The sequence below is a fragment of the Camelina sativa genome, chromosome 12 (assembly GCF_030686135.1).
Source record: "Camelina sativa cultivar CO46 ecotype springtype chromosome 12, ASM3068613v1".
NCBI classification, from domain to species: domain Eukaryota; kingdom Viridiplantae; phylum Streptophyta; class Magnoliopsida; order Brassicales; family Brassicaceae; genus Camelina; species Camelina sativa.
Window position 1 is genome coordinate 10178165 of NC_141891.1, and position 17759 is coordinate 10195923.

At 43.6% G+C, this 17759-nt stretch overlaps 1 protein-coding gene across 1 annotated transcript; it reads left to right on the forward strand.

The window, feature by feature from the left end:
• The first annotated feature begins 36 nt into the window (after positions 1 to 36).
• Positions 37 to 14342, forward strand: LOC147930352 (uncharacterized). Its single transcript, XM_087476822.1, has 5 exons — positions 37 to 48; positions 161 to 1390; positions 11343 to 13022; positions 13566 to 13815; positions 13906 to 14342. The coding sequence occupies exons 1-5, from the start codon at positions 37 to 39 to the stop codon at positions 14340 to 14342; spliced, it is 3609 nt and encodes a 1202-aa protein (XP_087332948.1).
• Positions 14343 to 17759: the final 3417 nt, after the last annotated feature.

The window sequence follows — 17759 nt, forward strand, 5'->3', positions numbered from 1 at the left end:
ACAGAAAGGAATAGGGTTTTGGTGGATAAGGGAGACATGGCGGCCCTGGTAACGTTTTATTGACTTAACGTTTTTTGGTTGTTTTCTGTGGATTCCGTCTTTTGTTTTGTTTCTTTTCTGTGGATTGCATTTATATTGACTTAACTGTTCTTGGTTGCAGGTTGGACACTGTATTTTCCTATGCGGTGAGTGGGCTTCTTCGGTGGATGGCGTTTGGAGGTTTGAGGTGGATAAGTTTCTCGTATCGAGGGTCGTTCCCCTCTCCGAGAATGTAACATTAGCTGAACTTGAGGATGTTGTAATACTCAAATTTGGCGTTCTGAAGAAGAAGGCTTGTTTAAGCTTTTCTCCTCCCAACAGCATGCTTTTCACCACGGGTGAGAGAACTCCTCCTATACTTGTTACTACCGATGTTGGCTTAGACTACTTCAAGCAATTGTTTCGTGAGAACCGTCATTTAAATATGTTTGTCAACTTCCAAGAGTCTACAAACAGAGTTCCAAGCACAAATGAGTTTGTTTCTGGTCGTGGCATTCCTCTCTCCGCTAAGTCACCTGGATGTAGTTTTGGATCAAGCGATGATGAGTTGTCACCATTACTTGATGCCGCTCTTGGTAGCCAACTGGATTATGTCGTCGCTGGTGTTTCTGCAATGGAGGAAAATTTTAAGATTGGTGTTACTAATGGTAAGAGTGGGAAGCGTGTGTCTGCTGGAACTTCAGCTGGTTATAGTATCGGTAAGAGTTTGAAGCGTGGGAAGTGTAGTTTTGTTCCCAGTAACACTTTAATTGATGTTGATGTTGAACTGGAAGGACCTGTTGGTTCCAAATCAACAATCCCCACAATACCTACCACCCAGGTTGATCCATCGCTACTGGCTGAGGTTGATGAAATAGAGTCAAAGTATTGGGGAAGAGGTTGTGATGTTGAAAACTGGAATCACAAAATTGGCAATGAGGCTGAGGGTAATGTTGAAGACTTGGGTCATAGTTCCGAAGAAGAAGCAGACGCAGAAGAAGAAGAAGGACCAACTCAGGAGATTCTTACTCCTACAGGTTATGATCGAGAATTTTGGGGGAACTTTGTGGGAGATCATTTTGGTCGTGCAAATCCTGTAGAAATTATGTGCACCACCAATGACTGCTTCGACCATAGGGTTGTCGTCAATGGAGGGACATCCTTACCAAAAGATGAGACATTTGGTATGGTTTCTGGTGGGGTTTTCGGTCTGAGTGGTGACCCAGCAGTTAGTGAACCTGTCCAAAGCACCGTGACCACGTGGACACATAATGGTGGACAGGAACAGATTCCAGCTAGACCAAAAAGGAGGTTAGCTGATGTTGATGATGAGGAGTTTGATATTCCTCCTCTGTTTGATGACATAGAATATGAGAGGGATGTTGTAGTGACCCTCACCTAGGGGTAAATTTTTGACGTGATTTCAAGTCCAAAAGACAGAGAAAGGAAGCCAGCAGGAAGAACTGAAAATTTGACGAAGGGAAGTCGGAGAAAAGTTTAACGGACCAAGAGTTGTCCGAGTCGTCCGTGACGTACTGCCCGTACCGTCCGAGACGCATCGTCCGGCAGTCGCCGAGAGATGCCGAGAGTACCGAGTACCCGAGAAAGTGTCGAGTACTCGAGGAAGTTACCGAGTACTCGAGGAAGTTGCCGAGTACCCGAGAAAGTGTCGAGTACTCGAGAAAGTTACCGAGTACTCGAGGAAGTTGCCGAGTACCCGAGAAAGTGTCGAGTACTCGAGGAAGTTGCCGAGTACTCGAGGAAAGTGTCGAGTACCCGAAGGAAGTTGCCGATGAATGCCGATAGTTGCCGAAAGAGCTGCCGAGGATCGACGATGGTCGACCGAGAGTATTAAAAGTCTTCCCCACCAAGAATCACTTAAGTCAAGGAAGTTAAGTGGATTAATATTTTAATCAAGAAAACTTAGTGGAGTTAGTGGGATAAATATTTTATTCAAGAAGACTTAGTGGGGATTAGTGGAGGATTAAAGAATTCAAGGAAGTTAAGTGGAAATCAAGGTGGCTAACCAAGATTTTTCCAAGTGTTGAGTACACACTAATGAGGAGAGTGTATGTGACTCTCATTGGTTGCCTCCACCGCCCATTCACTCTATAAATAAGCTCTCATTCCTCTCATTTTTTCACAAAGAAAGAAGGGGTAAGTTGAGAGAGTTTGAGAGAGAAAGAAGAAAAGAGTGAGTGTTGCGAGAGAAAGAAGAAGGTGTTGAGAGGGAAAGAAGAAGGTGTTGAGAGGGAAAGAAGAAGGTGCAAGACAAGACTATCGACCAACGACCATCAACGTTAGATCGATAAGGAAATCGATTCTAACCAAAGGAGAGATCTGAGTAGCCGCGAGAAGAGCTTCATCAAAGGAGGTCATTTGTCGACGGTTTACTGTGAGTTCAGGCACATAATTGCATCGGCTTAGATGGAGAGTTAAAAACATCCATCTAGTGCGCGGTTATGCATGTTGCATGTAGATGCATTTACTTGAAGTTCTTTTATGTTTTCTTGTTTAAATGCATGCATGGTGAGGTTGTACTAGTTACTAGATCGAGATGATCTAGTAACAAAGGCGCGTTTTGGTTGAGGTAATTGTAAGATTATGGGTTTAAGAACCGCATAAACTCAAGTATAAACTTCAGGGAGTTCTTAAAGCGTTCTCATCCGCGAGAAAGTCCGGCTAAGCGTTGTAAGATTTGGTATAGCTACCCTTCCCACTCCGTGCCACATGCAGCCGCGACATGCAACCCATGTTCGTGTGTGTGCAGGGTTGGTCACGAAGAGCTCGGAGGTTACTGGGCTCGCTACCCTGGCCGAGGCTATTTACACGATGGTGTAATTTTGGGCTGATATCCAAACGCTTGCCTTTGTGGTGGCGACTTGGAGAATTCATGAGGGGTTGGGGAAGAGGGATGCATACCGGGCCCAAATAAATTAAACTTGTTGAAAAATGTTGTTGCATGTTGTTGCATGGTGTTGCATGTTGTTGCATGTTGTTGCATGGTGTTGCATGTTGTTGCATGTTGATGCATGTCGATGCATGTTGTTGTTTTTGGTCGCATATAGTTGCGATTATTGGTTAAGTGAATTCTGTGAGCTTGATAGCTTCCGCATGTCATCTCTGATGGTTGTTGAGATGTTTTGCTTGCTTGCTTGTTAATCACTTATGCCTGCATGATGTTTATCTATGCTTGCATGTTGCTTGTTTATGCTCGCATGTTGTTGAATTTACGTGCATGTTTATTGTTTATGGGGATTTGGGGTTTGGGATTTATTTCTCTGCAGGAACCCTGAGCTCACTAAGTAATCTAAGATTACTTATGATAATATTGTTGTTCTGTAGGTAACCCAAGAGGGAACTAGAGGGCGTGGTGAACGATAGGACTCCGGAGTAGTTTTCTTTTTGGTGTCTATTGTAAAACAAAAGTATGTTTATTTGCGAACCAGACTTTGGCTCTATGCCTTGTGAACTTTTATGTGTACTCGGTTGTAGTTATTGTTTTAAGTTTTAATGCATTCGGATTTTTCTTTAAATCGAGCGATGTCGTACTGATATAGACTTAGTCCGAGTCGACTCAACACACGGCGTGTCTGTAGGGTTGCAAAGCCTTAAGGATGGGCCGTGTGGTCGGGAACCTCGCCGAGGGACTGGTCGAAAGGCCTGATTTGTTCTCGCACTTGGCCGGACCTTTGACGAACGTTCCCATAGTAGCGCTTCGGTGCCGTCCGATGGCCTGGGTGGTAATAGTGCGGTTCGGGAGCATTACAACGATGGTATCAGAGCATGGTTATGATGCTGTATAGGACTCACGTTTTCAAATGATTTATCGAGTCAAATGGTCGCAATAGACACTTAGGATAATCCGGATCGTTTATCACTTAGGGTTAGATGGGATTAAGTAAACCCTTTGTTGATCGTGGATGCAGATGTCTCGACAAGGATCCGAAAGATCTAGGTTGACGTATCGTTCGCCGGACACAGGGAGGGGCTCAAGTCAGCAGTTTGGTCCGGAGGAATGGGGTTCGCAGTTTGATGATGCGCAAAGGGAAGAGTCGTTCCCAGACATGTATGGGCCGGACATGTTTATGCCGGAGTGGTATGTACCTGGCGCGACGCCAAGATACACACCAGCGGGTTCAAATCGTTTTAGTACACCGGAGAGTATGTACCCGCCAGGGTTCTCACCGTTTGGACCGTACGCCACTTATCCAACTCAGAACATGCCGAGGGGAGACCAAGCGCATGGAGAAGGACCGAGTGAGCAGAATGTGCCGGAGACCCATCAGACACTTAAGATGGTCCAAGACCTCTTGAACCATATGATCCAGCAGCAGCAGCAGGATCAAGCAAACCGTGCAGCAGAAGATCCGTCCGATCAGTTTCTTAAGCGGGTGATTTTATTGCGGAACTTAGAGTTCCGTAAGTTCAAAGGAGACCCGAATGTGGTATTAGCAGACGCGTGGATAAAAGACCTGGAGAGTAACTTCGAGATGACAAGGTGTCCAAAGGAGTTTAGGAGACCAGTAGCGGTTAATTTCTTGGAAGAAGATGCTCGTGCATGGTGGGATACCGTAGTTTCTCGTTACTGGTTCCAGACGATAACGTGGGGAATTTTTCAAGAAAGAGTTCGAGCTGAAGTACTTTCCACCAGAGTCACGCGACCGGTTGGAGAATCAGTTTTTGCAACTAGAACAAGGTGAGATGACCGTTCGAGCATATGGGAGGATTATTTATAAGACTTCGGAGGTATTTGTACCAAGGAAATGATGACGAGTTAGCAATGGCCCGCAGATTCTTTAACGGACTCAGGCCAGATATTAGAGGAAGGTTACACGCTGTGACCTACCGCAGCATCGCGGAAGTGGAAGAGAGAGCTATGAGTGTTGAGGAAGCCATCGTGTTAGAAAAGGAGATTGCAGCTCGGGAGAAAAAGAAGGAACCAGTCCAGCAGACTAAGATTGTGAACACCCGAAAGGTGAATCAAGTGGCAGGACGAAATTGGGGCGCAGGCCGCGGAAAGGTTAAGATGAATGTTAGCCAAGGAGGTCGTAATGTGAGCAACATGGATCCGAGGGGATGCTATGTGTGCGGGCAAGTTGGGCATTTCGCTCGCGCCTGTCCGACTGTTGTGGAAACGAAGGGTAACAATCTGTCGACCGTCACGTGTTTCTACTATGGCGAGTTAGGACACTATGCGAACTCATGTCCGTCGAAGCCGGCCAAACCGAACGCCCAAACTGTGAACCGTGCCCAGGCAGCGAACCAAGTGAAGGAACCCCCAGCAAAGAAGCAAGCAACCCCAACAAATGTTTTTGCTTTAGGAGTAGAGCCACCTAAACCTCCACAGGCCGCGAAGGGCCCTATAACAGGTTTGATTAGGTTCTAACTCTCTTCTGATTGTTAGTGATTGGTTTTGTGTTTTGCGTGGTTAGTTTTAGCATTGCATTTTGTTATATTTGCTTTGCGTTTAGGAACATTACTTGTTGGTGGTAACCCCACACATGTACTGTTCGATTCGGGAGCGTCCAATAGTTTTGTTACTCGCGAAGTGGTTGACAAGTTTGGAGACTTGTGTGAGGAGGAAGAGGTGAACATCAACGTCTACACTTCTCGTAATCAACCACCGCTGAAGAAAAGAAGATGGGTCAAGGAAGTGTCGATAGTCTTGCAAGATACGAACGTCCCGGTAAATCCATTGGTGATGCCATTGGATAGGTTCGATGCTATTCTGGGAATGGATTGGTTATCTGAACACCAAGCCCATATATACTGCAGTAGGAGCAGAGTGGTATTTGAAAATGGAGGGAGGACCCCTCTAGTTTTCAATGGGATCAGCCTAAGTAAAACGGCATACTTCGCATCGGCAGCGAGAATTGGAAGATCGATGGAGGAGGATGAAGTGTATTTAGTCACTCTGACCGCCATGGGAGGAGATGACAAGGAAGGCATGGAAATTGAGGACATTGCCATAGTCAAGGACCTTGAGGACGTGTTTAGGCCATTGGAAGGATTGCCTCCACCAAGGAGCCATCCTTTTACCATAAATTTGGAGCCCGGAGCTACCCCAATTTCTAAGGCACCGTATCGCATGGCACCAGCCGAGTTGGCTGAACTCAAGACTCAGTTAGAGGACTTGTTGGAGAAGGGTTTTATACGATCAAGTTCGTCGCCATGGGGAGCCTCAGTGTTGTTCGTCAAGAAAAAGGACGGAAGCATGCGGTTATGTATTGATTACCGAGGTATCAATAACATAACAATAAAGGACAAGTATCCTTTGCCAAGGATCAATGAGCTATTAGACCAGCTAAGTGGAGCAATTTTGTTCTCAAAGATTGATTTAGCCTCCGGCTATCATCAAATCTCAATTGCGGAACAAGATGTGATGAAGACGGCGTTTCAAACGAGATATGGCCAGTATGAGTTCGTGGTAATGCCGTTTGGACTTACCAATGCACCGGTGGCATTTATGCGATTGATGAATGAAGTTTTCCATGACTATCTGGATCAATTCGTGATAATTTTCATCGATGACATCCTGATATACTCGCGTAGTGCGGAGGAGCACGCGGAGCATTTGAAGAAGGTTTTGGAAAGGCTAAGGGAAATGAAGCTATTTGCGAAGTTTAGCAAGTGCAAGTTTTAGCAAAGAGAAATTGGATTTCTAGGACACTGAGTTTCGGAGCAAGGTGTGTCCGCCGATCCAGAAAAGATTGCCGCAATACAGGATTGGCCGAAGCCAACGACCGCGTCGGAAGTAAAGAGTTTCTTAGGCCTTGCAGGCTATTACCGGAAGTTCGTAAAGGGGTTTTCGTCCATCGCGAAACCGTTGACACGGCTTACCGGGAAAGGAGTACCTTTTATTTGGAGCGAGGAGGTAGAAGAAGCTTTCAGGAAGTTAAAGGGAGCACTGACATCAGCACCAGTGTTAGCCCTACCTGAGCCAAACAAACCATATTCTGTGTTTACAGACGCATCAAGAGTTGGAGTTGGATGTGTGTTGATGCAAGGAGATAGGGTGATTGCCTATGCTTCTAGACAGTTAAGGAAGCATGAAGAGAATTACCCCACACATGACCTGGAGATGGCAGCCGTGGTGTTTGCATTGAGAATATGGAGATCGTATTTGTATGGAGAAGCTGTCCAGGTATTTACAGACCACCAAAGTCTTAAATACTTGTTCACGCAACCAGATCTTAATTTGCGCCAGAGGAGATGGATGGAGTTCGTAGCCAACTATGATTTGAAGATTCAATATCACCCAGGCAAAGCGAATGTAGTAGCAGATGCGCTAAGCCAAAGAAAAGCACAAGTTGATGTTGAGAAGGACATGGAGTCTTTAGCTGAGGAATTAAAGAAGGTAAGGCTTTTAGCCTTGGAGGGAGAATCTAGTGAGCCGTTGGGTTTACAAGCCGTAATTCAAGCGAGCCTGTTACATCGAATTCGTGAAGAACAACCCAAGGACGAGAACTTGAAGAAGATCATCGAAGAGTTGAAAAGTTCGGGAGGACCGAATGCTATTGGTTATCATCTGGCTGATGATGGCACTTTACTTCTCAATGGGAGAGTAACCGTACCTGACAGGAACGGACTATGAGAAGAGCTATCAGGAGCCGCCCATAGCTCAGCATTGAGTATACATCCGGGGAGCACCAAGATGTACAAAGATGTGCGTAGGTATTATCATTGGCCTGGACTGAAGAGAGCAGTAGCAAAATGGGTAAGCCAATGTGATTCATGTCAACGAATAAAGGTATAGCATCAAGTGCCAGCAGGATTGCTTCGCAACTTGCCCATACCGACTTGGAAATGGGACTCTATCTCTATGGATTTCATTACCGGTCTACCTATAAGGAAAGGGAGAATCAATGACACAATATGGGTAGTGGTTGATCGTTTAACCAAAGTAGCCTGTTTGGTTCCAGTGAGAAGCACGGTTCAAGCGCCAGTATTGGCAGAGAAGTATATAGACAAGATTCTTAAGTTGCATGGGGTACCAGCAAACATTATCTCTGATCGCGACCCGAAGTTCGCGTCAATATTCTGGCAAGATTTACATAGGGCGTTGGGAACAGATGTTCACATGAGCACCTCATTCCACCCAGAGACTGACAGACAGACGGAGAGAACTATTCGAACCATAGAGGACATGATCCGACTATGTGCGCTAGAATGGTCATCAGATTGGGAGAAGAATTTGCCATTGGTGGAGTTCACGTATAACAATAGTTATCACTCGAGTACCGGCATGTCGCCATTTGAAGCCATGTACGGAAGGCCGTGTAGAACGCCTTTATGTTGGACAGAAGTTGGAGAGCGGACAAGTTTCAATCACAAGTTGATTGATGAAACGACGGAGAAGATCAAGTTTATTCGAGAGAGCATGAAGAAAGCTCAAGTTCGCCAAAAGAAGTACGCGGACCGTAAGAGGCGAGAAGTGGAGTTTGAAGTTGGAGACATGGTGTATTTGAAGGTTGCACCACAAAAAGGAAAGGATCGTTTTGGCAAAGTGGGAAAGCTTGCGGTAAGGTTTATCGGACAGTACCGGATTGAGAAAAGAGTGGGCGAGGTAGCCTATCGGTTATCAATACCCGAGGTTATGCGATTGCATAAAGTCTTCCACGTTTCACAACTACGGAAGCATGTGTCAGATCCTAGAATGATTGTGCCAGAGCCTATCGAGGAGTTGGAGTCAAACCTAACCTACCCCAAAGGACCGTTTGGAATAGGGCAAAGAAGAACCCGAAAGTTGAAGAACCGGAGCATTCCTCAAATCCAAGTATTTTGGGGAAAGCAGAACCGTAAGGTCACCACATGGGAAGATGAGGATAGGATGCGTGCCAAGTATCCTCAGTTGTTCGCTGAAGAAGATGAGGCAGGACCGTCAGAACCCTATGGAATTCGGGACGAATTCTATTAAGGGGGGGGGGGAGAATGTAGTGACCCTCACCTAGGGGTAAATTTTTGACGTGATTTCAAGTCCAAAATACAGAGAAACGAAGCCAGCAGGAAGAACTGAAAATTTGACGAAGGGAAGTCCGAGAAAAGTTTAACGGACCAAGAGTTGTCCGAGTCGTCCATGACGTACTGCCCGTACCGTCCGAGACGCATCATCCGGCAGTCGCCGAGAGATGCCGAGTGTACCGAGTACCCGAGAAAGTGTTGAGTACTCGAGGAAGTTACCGAGTACTCGAGGAAGCTGCCGAGTACCCGAGAAAGTGTCGAGTACTCGAGGAAGTTGCCGAGTACCCGAGAAAGTGTCGAGTACTCGAGGAAGTTGCCGAGTACCCGAGAAAGTGTCGAGTACTCGAGGAAGTTGCTGAGTACTCGAGGAAAGTGTCGAGTACCCGAAGGAAGTTGCTGATGAATGCCGATAGTTGCCGAGAGAGCTGCCGAGGATCGACGATGGTCGACCGAGAGTATTAAAAGTCTTCCCCACCAAGAATCACTTAAGTCAAGGAAGTTAAGTGGATTAATATTTTAATCAAGAAAACTTAGTGGAGTTAGTGGGATGAATATTTTATTCAAGAAGACTTAGTGGGGATTAGTGGAGGATTAAAGAATTCAAGGAAGTTAAGTGGAAATCAAGGTGGCTAACCAAGATTTTTCCAAGTGTTGAGTACACACTAATGAGGAGAGTGCATGTGACTCTCATTGGTTGCCTCCACCGCCCATTCACTCTATAAATAAGCTCTCATTCCTCTCATTTTTTCACAAAGAAAGAAGGGGTAAGTTGAGAGAGTTTGAGAGAGAAAGAAGAAAAGAGTGAGTGTTGCGAGAGAAAGAAGAAGGTGTTGAAAGGGAAAGAAGAAGGTGTTGAGAGGGAAAGAAGAAGGTGCAAGACAAGACTATCGACCAATGACCATCAACGTTAGATCGATAAAAAAATCGATTCTAACCAAAGGAGAAATCCGAGTAGCCGCGAGAAGAGCTTCATCAAAGGAGGTCATTCGTCGACGGTTTACTGTGAGTTCAGGCACATATTTGCATCAGCTTAGATAGAGAGTTAAAAACATCCATCTAGTGTGCGGTTATGCATGTTGCATGTAGATGCATTTACTTGAAGTTCTTTTATGTTTTCTTGTTTAAATGCATGCATGGTGAGGTTGTGCTAGTTACTAGATCGAGATGATCTAGTAACAAAGGCGAGTTTTGGTTGAGGTACTTGTAAGATTATGGGTTTAAGAACCGCATAAACTCAAGTATAAACTTCGGTGAGTTCTTAAAGCGTTCTAGTCCGCGAGAAAGTCCGGCTAAGCGTTGTAAGATTTGGTATAGCTACCCTTCCCATTCCATGCCACATGCAGCCGCGACATGCAACCCATGTTCGTGTGTGTGCAGGGTTGGTCACGAAGAGCTCGGAGGTTACTGGGCTCGCTACCCTGGCCGAGGCTATTTACACGACGGTGTAATTTTGAGCTGATATCCAAACGCTTGCCTTTGTGGTGGCGACTTGGAGAATTCATGAGGGGTTGGGGAAGAGGGATGCATACCGGGCCCAAATAAATTAAACTTGTTGAAAAATGTTGTTGCATGTTGTTGCATGGTGTTGCATGTTGTTGCATGTTGTTGCATGGTGTTGCATGTTGTTGCATGTTGATGCATGTCGATGTTTTTGGTCGCATATAGTTGCGATTATTGGTTGAGTGAATTCTGTGAGCTTGATAGCTTCTGCATGTCATCTTTGATGATTGTTGAGATGTTTTGCTTGCTTGCTTGTTAATCGCTTATGCCTGCATGATGTTTATCTATGCTTGCATGTTGCTTGTTTATGCTCGCATGTTGTTGAATTTGCGTGCATGTTGATTGTTGATGGGGATTTGGGGTTTGGGATTTATTTCTCTGCAGGAATCCTGAGCTCACTAAGTAATCTTAGATTACTTATGATAATATTGTTGTTCTGCAGGTAACCCTAGAGAGAACTAGAGGGCGTGGTGAACGATAGGACTCCGGAGTAGTTTTTTTTTGGTGTCTATTGTAAAACAAAAGTATGTTTATTTGCGAACCAGACTTTGGCTCTATGCCTTGTGAACTTTTATGTGTACTCGGTTGTAGTTATTGTTTTAAGTTTTAATGCATTCGGATTTTTCTTTAAATCGAGCGATGTCGTACTGATATAGACTTAGTCCTAGTCGACTCAACACACGGCGTGTCTGTAGGGTTGCAAAGCCTTAAGGATGGGCCGTGTGGTCGGGAACCTCGCCGAGGGACTGGTCGAAGGGCCTGATTTGTTCTCGCACTTGGCCGGACCTTTGACGAACGTTCCCATAGTAGCGCTTCGATGCCGTTCGATGGCCTGGGTGGTCATAGTGCGGTTCGGGGGGGTTACAGATGTGATTCCTGATCTTCACATTGATGACGATGATAAAGGCATATACCAGGGCAAAAAATTCGCAAACAAAGAAGATTGCCAGATAGGTTTAGCCATATATGCAATTAAGAAACAGTTTCATTTTAAACAAACCCGGACAAAGCGAGACTACTTTGTTCTTAAGTGTTCTTGTGTGAAATGCGACTGGAGGATTATGGCTAAAGAACTGAGCAATGGATACTATGAGATACATAAAGCATGTTTGGAACACACATGCCCAGTTGAAATAAGGTGCAATTACATGAAGAAGGCGACGTCTCGAGTTATTGCTGTTGTCTTCAAAGCACTATTTAGCGATCCATCAAAATCACCAGTACCAATGGACCTGCAGCAATTGGTCCTTGAGGACCTTAAGGTTTCAGCATCATACAGTAAGTGTCGTAGGGCTAGGGCAAAAGCTACAGACGATTTGTTTGGCTCTGATGAAGATTTGTATGATCAACTGGCTGAATATTTGCATCTTTTGAAGCTCGCAAATCCCGGTACTATAACAGATATCAAAACAGAAATCGAGGAAGATGGTACTGAAAGGTTCTTGTACACGTTCTTCGCGTTCGGTGCATCCATTCAAGGCTTCAGTAAGCTGAGACGTGTTCTTGTTGTCGACGGGACGCATCTAACTGGTAAGTACAAAGGAGTGTTGTTGACAGCAAGTGGCCAAGACGGTAACTTTCAAGTATTCCCTCTAGCGTTTGCTGTTGTAGATAGCGAGAATGATGATTCGTGGACTTGGTTCTTTGAGAAGCTTGAATGCATAATCGCAGATAGCAACACACTCACCATCATTTCTGACAGATGTCAGTCCATTTATGTTGCTAAGAAGAGGGTTTTTCCACGTGCTCATCATGGCGCTTGTTTTGTCCACTTGGCGAGGAATGTCAATGCCGAATTTCACAACAAAGGTCTTGCCAAACTGGTCACTAATGCTGCATATGCCTACACTGTAGGCTCTTTCCAGACGATTTATGGTCAAATTAGAGGGAAAAACATCGAATGTGCTAAATGGCTTGAGAAAATCGGCACTGCTCATTGGTCACGCGCATATTTCCAGGGAGACCGTTACAGTCTGATGACTAGCAACATAGCTGAATCGTTGAACAAAGCACTATGGAAGGGTAGGGCGTCACCAATAGTGGAGTTGCTTAAGTTTATTAGGGCAATGTTAACACGCTGGTTCAGTGCAAGGAGGAAAAAGTCTGCTACACACAACGGGGTAGTAACTCCGGAGGTTGATAAACAAATGAAAAAAAATATGTCACCAGTAAACAGAAGCAAGGTTGCAAGTGTGTCAAGTTGGAGTTATGAAATTGTGGGGTTGTTCAACGGGAAGCACCATGTCCTTCTGGATTGCAAAAAATGCACTTGCAAACATTACGACCGAGTTAAGATCCCATGTGGACACGCAATGCTGGCTGCCAACTACCAAGGTATTCCTCCAACAGCACTTGCAGACGAGTACTATAAGACTTCTACATGGGCAGCTACGTACGCTGGAGTAATCAACCCTGAAGTTCATCCTAATGATATTGGTATGGCCGATGGAGTTGTTAGGAGGGACCTAATCCCACCAAAGTCTCGCCGGCCATCTGGTAAGCCTACCAAGACTAGAATTCCATCTGTTGGTGAATATCCGGTAAGCTAAATCTATTTATTCAACTGTCTCTCATGCGAGTGATCATGTATTAACTTGTGGTCTAATTTTTTTCAGAAACCTTCAACGGGCAGTGTCAGAGTTAATAGGTGTTCAAGATCCAAGCAGATAGGACACAACATTTCCACGTGTACCAATCCTATTTGATGGTGTTGCATCTTTTTGTGAAGAAAGTTATGTTTTGAGGGCAAGGAGTAATTTTTTTTCGCCTTCATAACCAGTTTCTTAATTGTTCTCTTTTTTTATTGACAACTATTGTGCCTTTAAGGCTGCGGTAAACGCTATGAGTTAGGTACGTCTTGAGTAGAAATTTTTGGTCCCTTCCACGTAAATGCTGGATTAGTGGCGTCGGTAATATTAGGATCACTTTTGAAATATTTATGTCATAACCATATGGCTTACTTCAGGCGGTTATTGTAAACGTAATGAGTTTTGAAACGTTCCACTACATCTATCTTTTGCCTTTTTAAAAATATTGCTTGTCTCATACCATCCATATGGACACCTACATGTGGACATGATCAGTGCAATGTGGACATAACTGGTAAGTACAAAGGAGTGTTGTTGACATCAAGTGGCCAAGACGGTAACTTTCAAGTATTCCCTCTAGCGTTCGCTGTTGTAGCTAGCGAGAATGATGATTCGTGGACTTGGTTCTTTGAGAAGCTTCAACGCATAATCGCAGACAGCAATACCCTCTCCATCATTTCTGACAGATGTCACTCCATTTACGTTGCTAAGAAAAGGGTTTTCCCACGTGCTCATCATGCCGCTTGTATTGTCCACTTGGCGAGGAATGTCAATGCCAAATTTCACAACAAAGCTCTTGCCAAACTGGTCACTAATGCTGCCTATGCCTAGACAGTTGACTCTTTCCGGGCGATTTATGGACAAATTAGAGGAACAAACATCGACTGTGCTAAATGGCTTGAGAAAATCGGCACTGCTCATTGGTCACGCGCATACTTTCAGGGAGACCGTTACAATCTGATGACTACCAACATAGCTGAATCGTTGAACAAAGCATTGCGGAAGTGTAGGGCGTCACCAATAGTGGAGTTGCTTAAGTTTATTAGGGCAATGTTAACACGCTGGTTCAGTGCAAGGAGGAAAAAGTCTGCTACACACAACGGGGTGGTAACTTTGGAGGTTGGTAAAGAAATGGCAAAAAGTATGTCACAAATAAGGGGAAGCAAGGTAGCAACTGTTGAAAGCTTTTATTATGAAATTGTGGGAGGGTTCAACGGGAAACACCATGTCCTTCTGGATTTGAAAAAATGCACTTGCAAGCTATACGACTGACTTAAGATCCCTTGTGGACACGCAATGCTAGCGGCAAACTACCAAGGCATTCCACCCACAACACTAGTAGACGAGTACTATAAGACTATTACATGGGCAGCCACTTACGCTGGAGTAATCAACCCTGAAGTTCATCCCAATGATATTGGTATGGGCGATGAATTTGTTAGGAGGGACCTACTCCCACCAAACTCCCGCCGGCCATCTGGTAGACCTATCAAGACTACCATTCTCCCATCCGCTAAGCTTTTTCTACTTATCCAACTGTTCCTCATTGGAGTGGTCATCTATTAACTTCTACTCGTATTTTTCACTGATTCCTTCAACTGTCAAAAACAGAGCCAATAGGTCTTCAAGATCCAAGCAGTTAGGACATTTACAATCCTACTAGATGGTGTTGACTCTTCTCCTGAAGACCGTTTTGTTTTAAGGGGCAACGAGTAATTTATTTTCCCATTCTAAACAACTCTCTTACTTGTTCTCTATTTTAATTGACAACTTTTGTACCATTAAGACTTCGATAAACGCTATCAGTTATTGTGTTAGCATCCATATGGATACCAACCACATGGATACGAATCTAAGAGATTACCCATGTCGATATACCTATTTGATTTTTATAAGTATCCACATGGATACGTATCTAAGAGTTCTCCATGTGGATATATCCATCTGATATATATACGTGTCCACATGGAACGTGTCCACATGTATACGTATCTAATAATATCCAAACACATGTAAGTGTGACCATTTGAGTGTTTGCTACAATGGTACCGTAAAATTCACCATTTGAGTGTTTGCAACAACGAGTAATTTATTTTCCCATTCTAAACAACTCTCTTACTTGTTCTCTATTTTAATTGACAACTTTTGTACCATTAAGACTTCGATAAACGCTATCAGTTATTGTGTTAGCATCCATATGGATACCAACCACATGGATACGAATCTAAGAGATTTCCCATGTCGATATACCTATCTGATTTTTATAAGTATCCACATGGATACGTATCTAAGAGTTCTCCATGTGGATATATCCATCTGATATATATACATGTCCACATGGAACGTGTCCACATGTATACGTATCTAAAAATATCCAAACACATGTAAGTGTGACCATTTGAGTGTTTGCTACAATTGTACCGTAAAATTCACCACGACATTAAGGATTAAGAATAAAATGAAATAAACACAAATTAAAAACGTAGAACAATGTTAGAAATAGTGCGGATGTTGTGAGAAAGAAAGTGGTTTACAGAGTACGAAAAAAAAAACAACTTAAAAACATGAAATAAATCTACTAGATTTTGAATTAAGCTTCAACTTTCGACCAATCGATTGGAGGAGGAACCCAACACGCATCGTAATCAGCTTCCGTCACTTCTCGCAACTCCTCAAGACTCTGCAACTCTCCCACCAGATCTTCAATTTCCAGAGCCATGATTTCATTGAGTTGAGCGATTTTGGCATCGATGGTTTGCACTTGATGAAGGAGGGCTGCTTTCTCTTGCTTTTTCTTAAAATGATCCTCCATCATATGAATTATTGCCAAGTAGTGATCCTTAGTCTCCGCCTCGGTCACCTCTCGTGTCTTAGTTAGCGCGGCTCGCATGGCCTTCAGAACCTCCCCTTCCCATTCGAAATCATCATTCCTTTTGGGGCGTTTGCTCGGACTGGCTCCTGCTGTTGGCTCCTCTACGAAGCGTTTAGGACGTGCTGTTGAACCCTCTCCGGCTATTGCTGCGCTCTTGAAATTATACTGTTGCTTGAAGGAAACACAATAGTTTCGGTCGATTTGACTTAGAGTTTTATAGGGGTCATGATCGAACAGGCACATAAGGCGAATAAGACGATTGAATGCATATAGACAGATCCAATGAATTATCGGGAAACGAAACGATACAACGTTTCCGAATCATTCATAGTTTTCAAAACGATGACAACGTTCCGACTTCAATCCACACTTGCTTTTGGTTGGGTTAGGCTAATTAGGTACAAAGACAGATCCAATCAATACAATGAGTGATGTGGAATCGAAAGGATAAAACGTTTGCGAGTCAATTTGAGTTACCAAAACAATGACCACGTTTCAACTTCAATCAACACTTAATATTGGTTTTGTTTCGCTAATTAGGTACAAATCTGAAATAAACTTTCTTTTGGTTCGACATACAATTCATGACTTAACAAAATACAAAAAAAAACCCTTGAAGCATTATTGATACAAAATTCATGGCTTAATCAGTATCCACATGAATACCATCCATATGGATACCTTTAGATCAAAATATTCACCAATCTAACATGCAAAAGAGACTTTACAAGTGAACATCCATATCTGAGCATCCACATGGCTACCAAAACCTTAAATAAAAATTCACTGAAATCTACCATAGAAATAGAATAACTACGAGGACAAATCCACAGAATATAATAGTTGCGGTCAATGTTACGCATCTAATTATACTTAAAGCCATAAATAACTATACCAAACGTTAAACGTTACACATCTAAAAATACAAACTTACAGTTCAGATTTAAAACGGCAAAACAACTACTAATTACCTATCCCTAAAGACACATTACACATAATGTAAATTATACTACACATACAACACCACTACAAAATGTCAATTATTCCTTCTCTGACGTATAGATAGGGGCAACTAATTCAGTGTAGATGTCCATTGCATATTGAGCTCTGAATTCATCCACAATCTCGTCTGTGATTGCCGCCATCTGTTCTGGTCCATTGTCATTCGCAAGAATCTCAAGAAACTTCATTGCTACCGGGCCACAATCACCGCAACGCTTGTTCACATAAATGCCTTCGTATCTAACCCATTTGAACTTCTCAACACCATGATCTTGGGACATCGGTGGCTTGCAAAATTTCTTAATGATAAACGGTAGCATCTCTACAACAGGAGCGACGAACTTCTCCACCTTTCTTATATCATACAACTCAACATTGGGATCAAGGATGAAAACGCACCAGTTTGGTAGGTTTATGGCGAGTCCTACCCAATGCTCGTTTTGCCATATCATCGGCATATATATAGTGTCAATAGTCTCAAACCAGTCTGAAGGACTACCAGGAATATACCGCTCCAATAATCCTTTCCACTGCACTCTCGACGGCTTTTTCGCAACTGAAAAAGTCTTGTACTTCTGCAAAAGGTAGTTCCCAAGCCAGGGTGAGGCAATCGTCGAACGCTCCTTCTCGAGGACATCTATATGTCTTTTTCTTAAGAAAGTGACTAACACCTCAATATGCTGTTTAAGACAATGAAAATAAAGATCAATAAACACAATCCACTAATTTAACAGTCAAATAATTATAAATAAAGCAGGAATTACCAATGTAGACACCCATTTCTGTGGGTCAGCAAGTTCCATAAAAAACTTGTT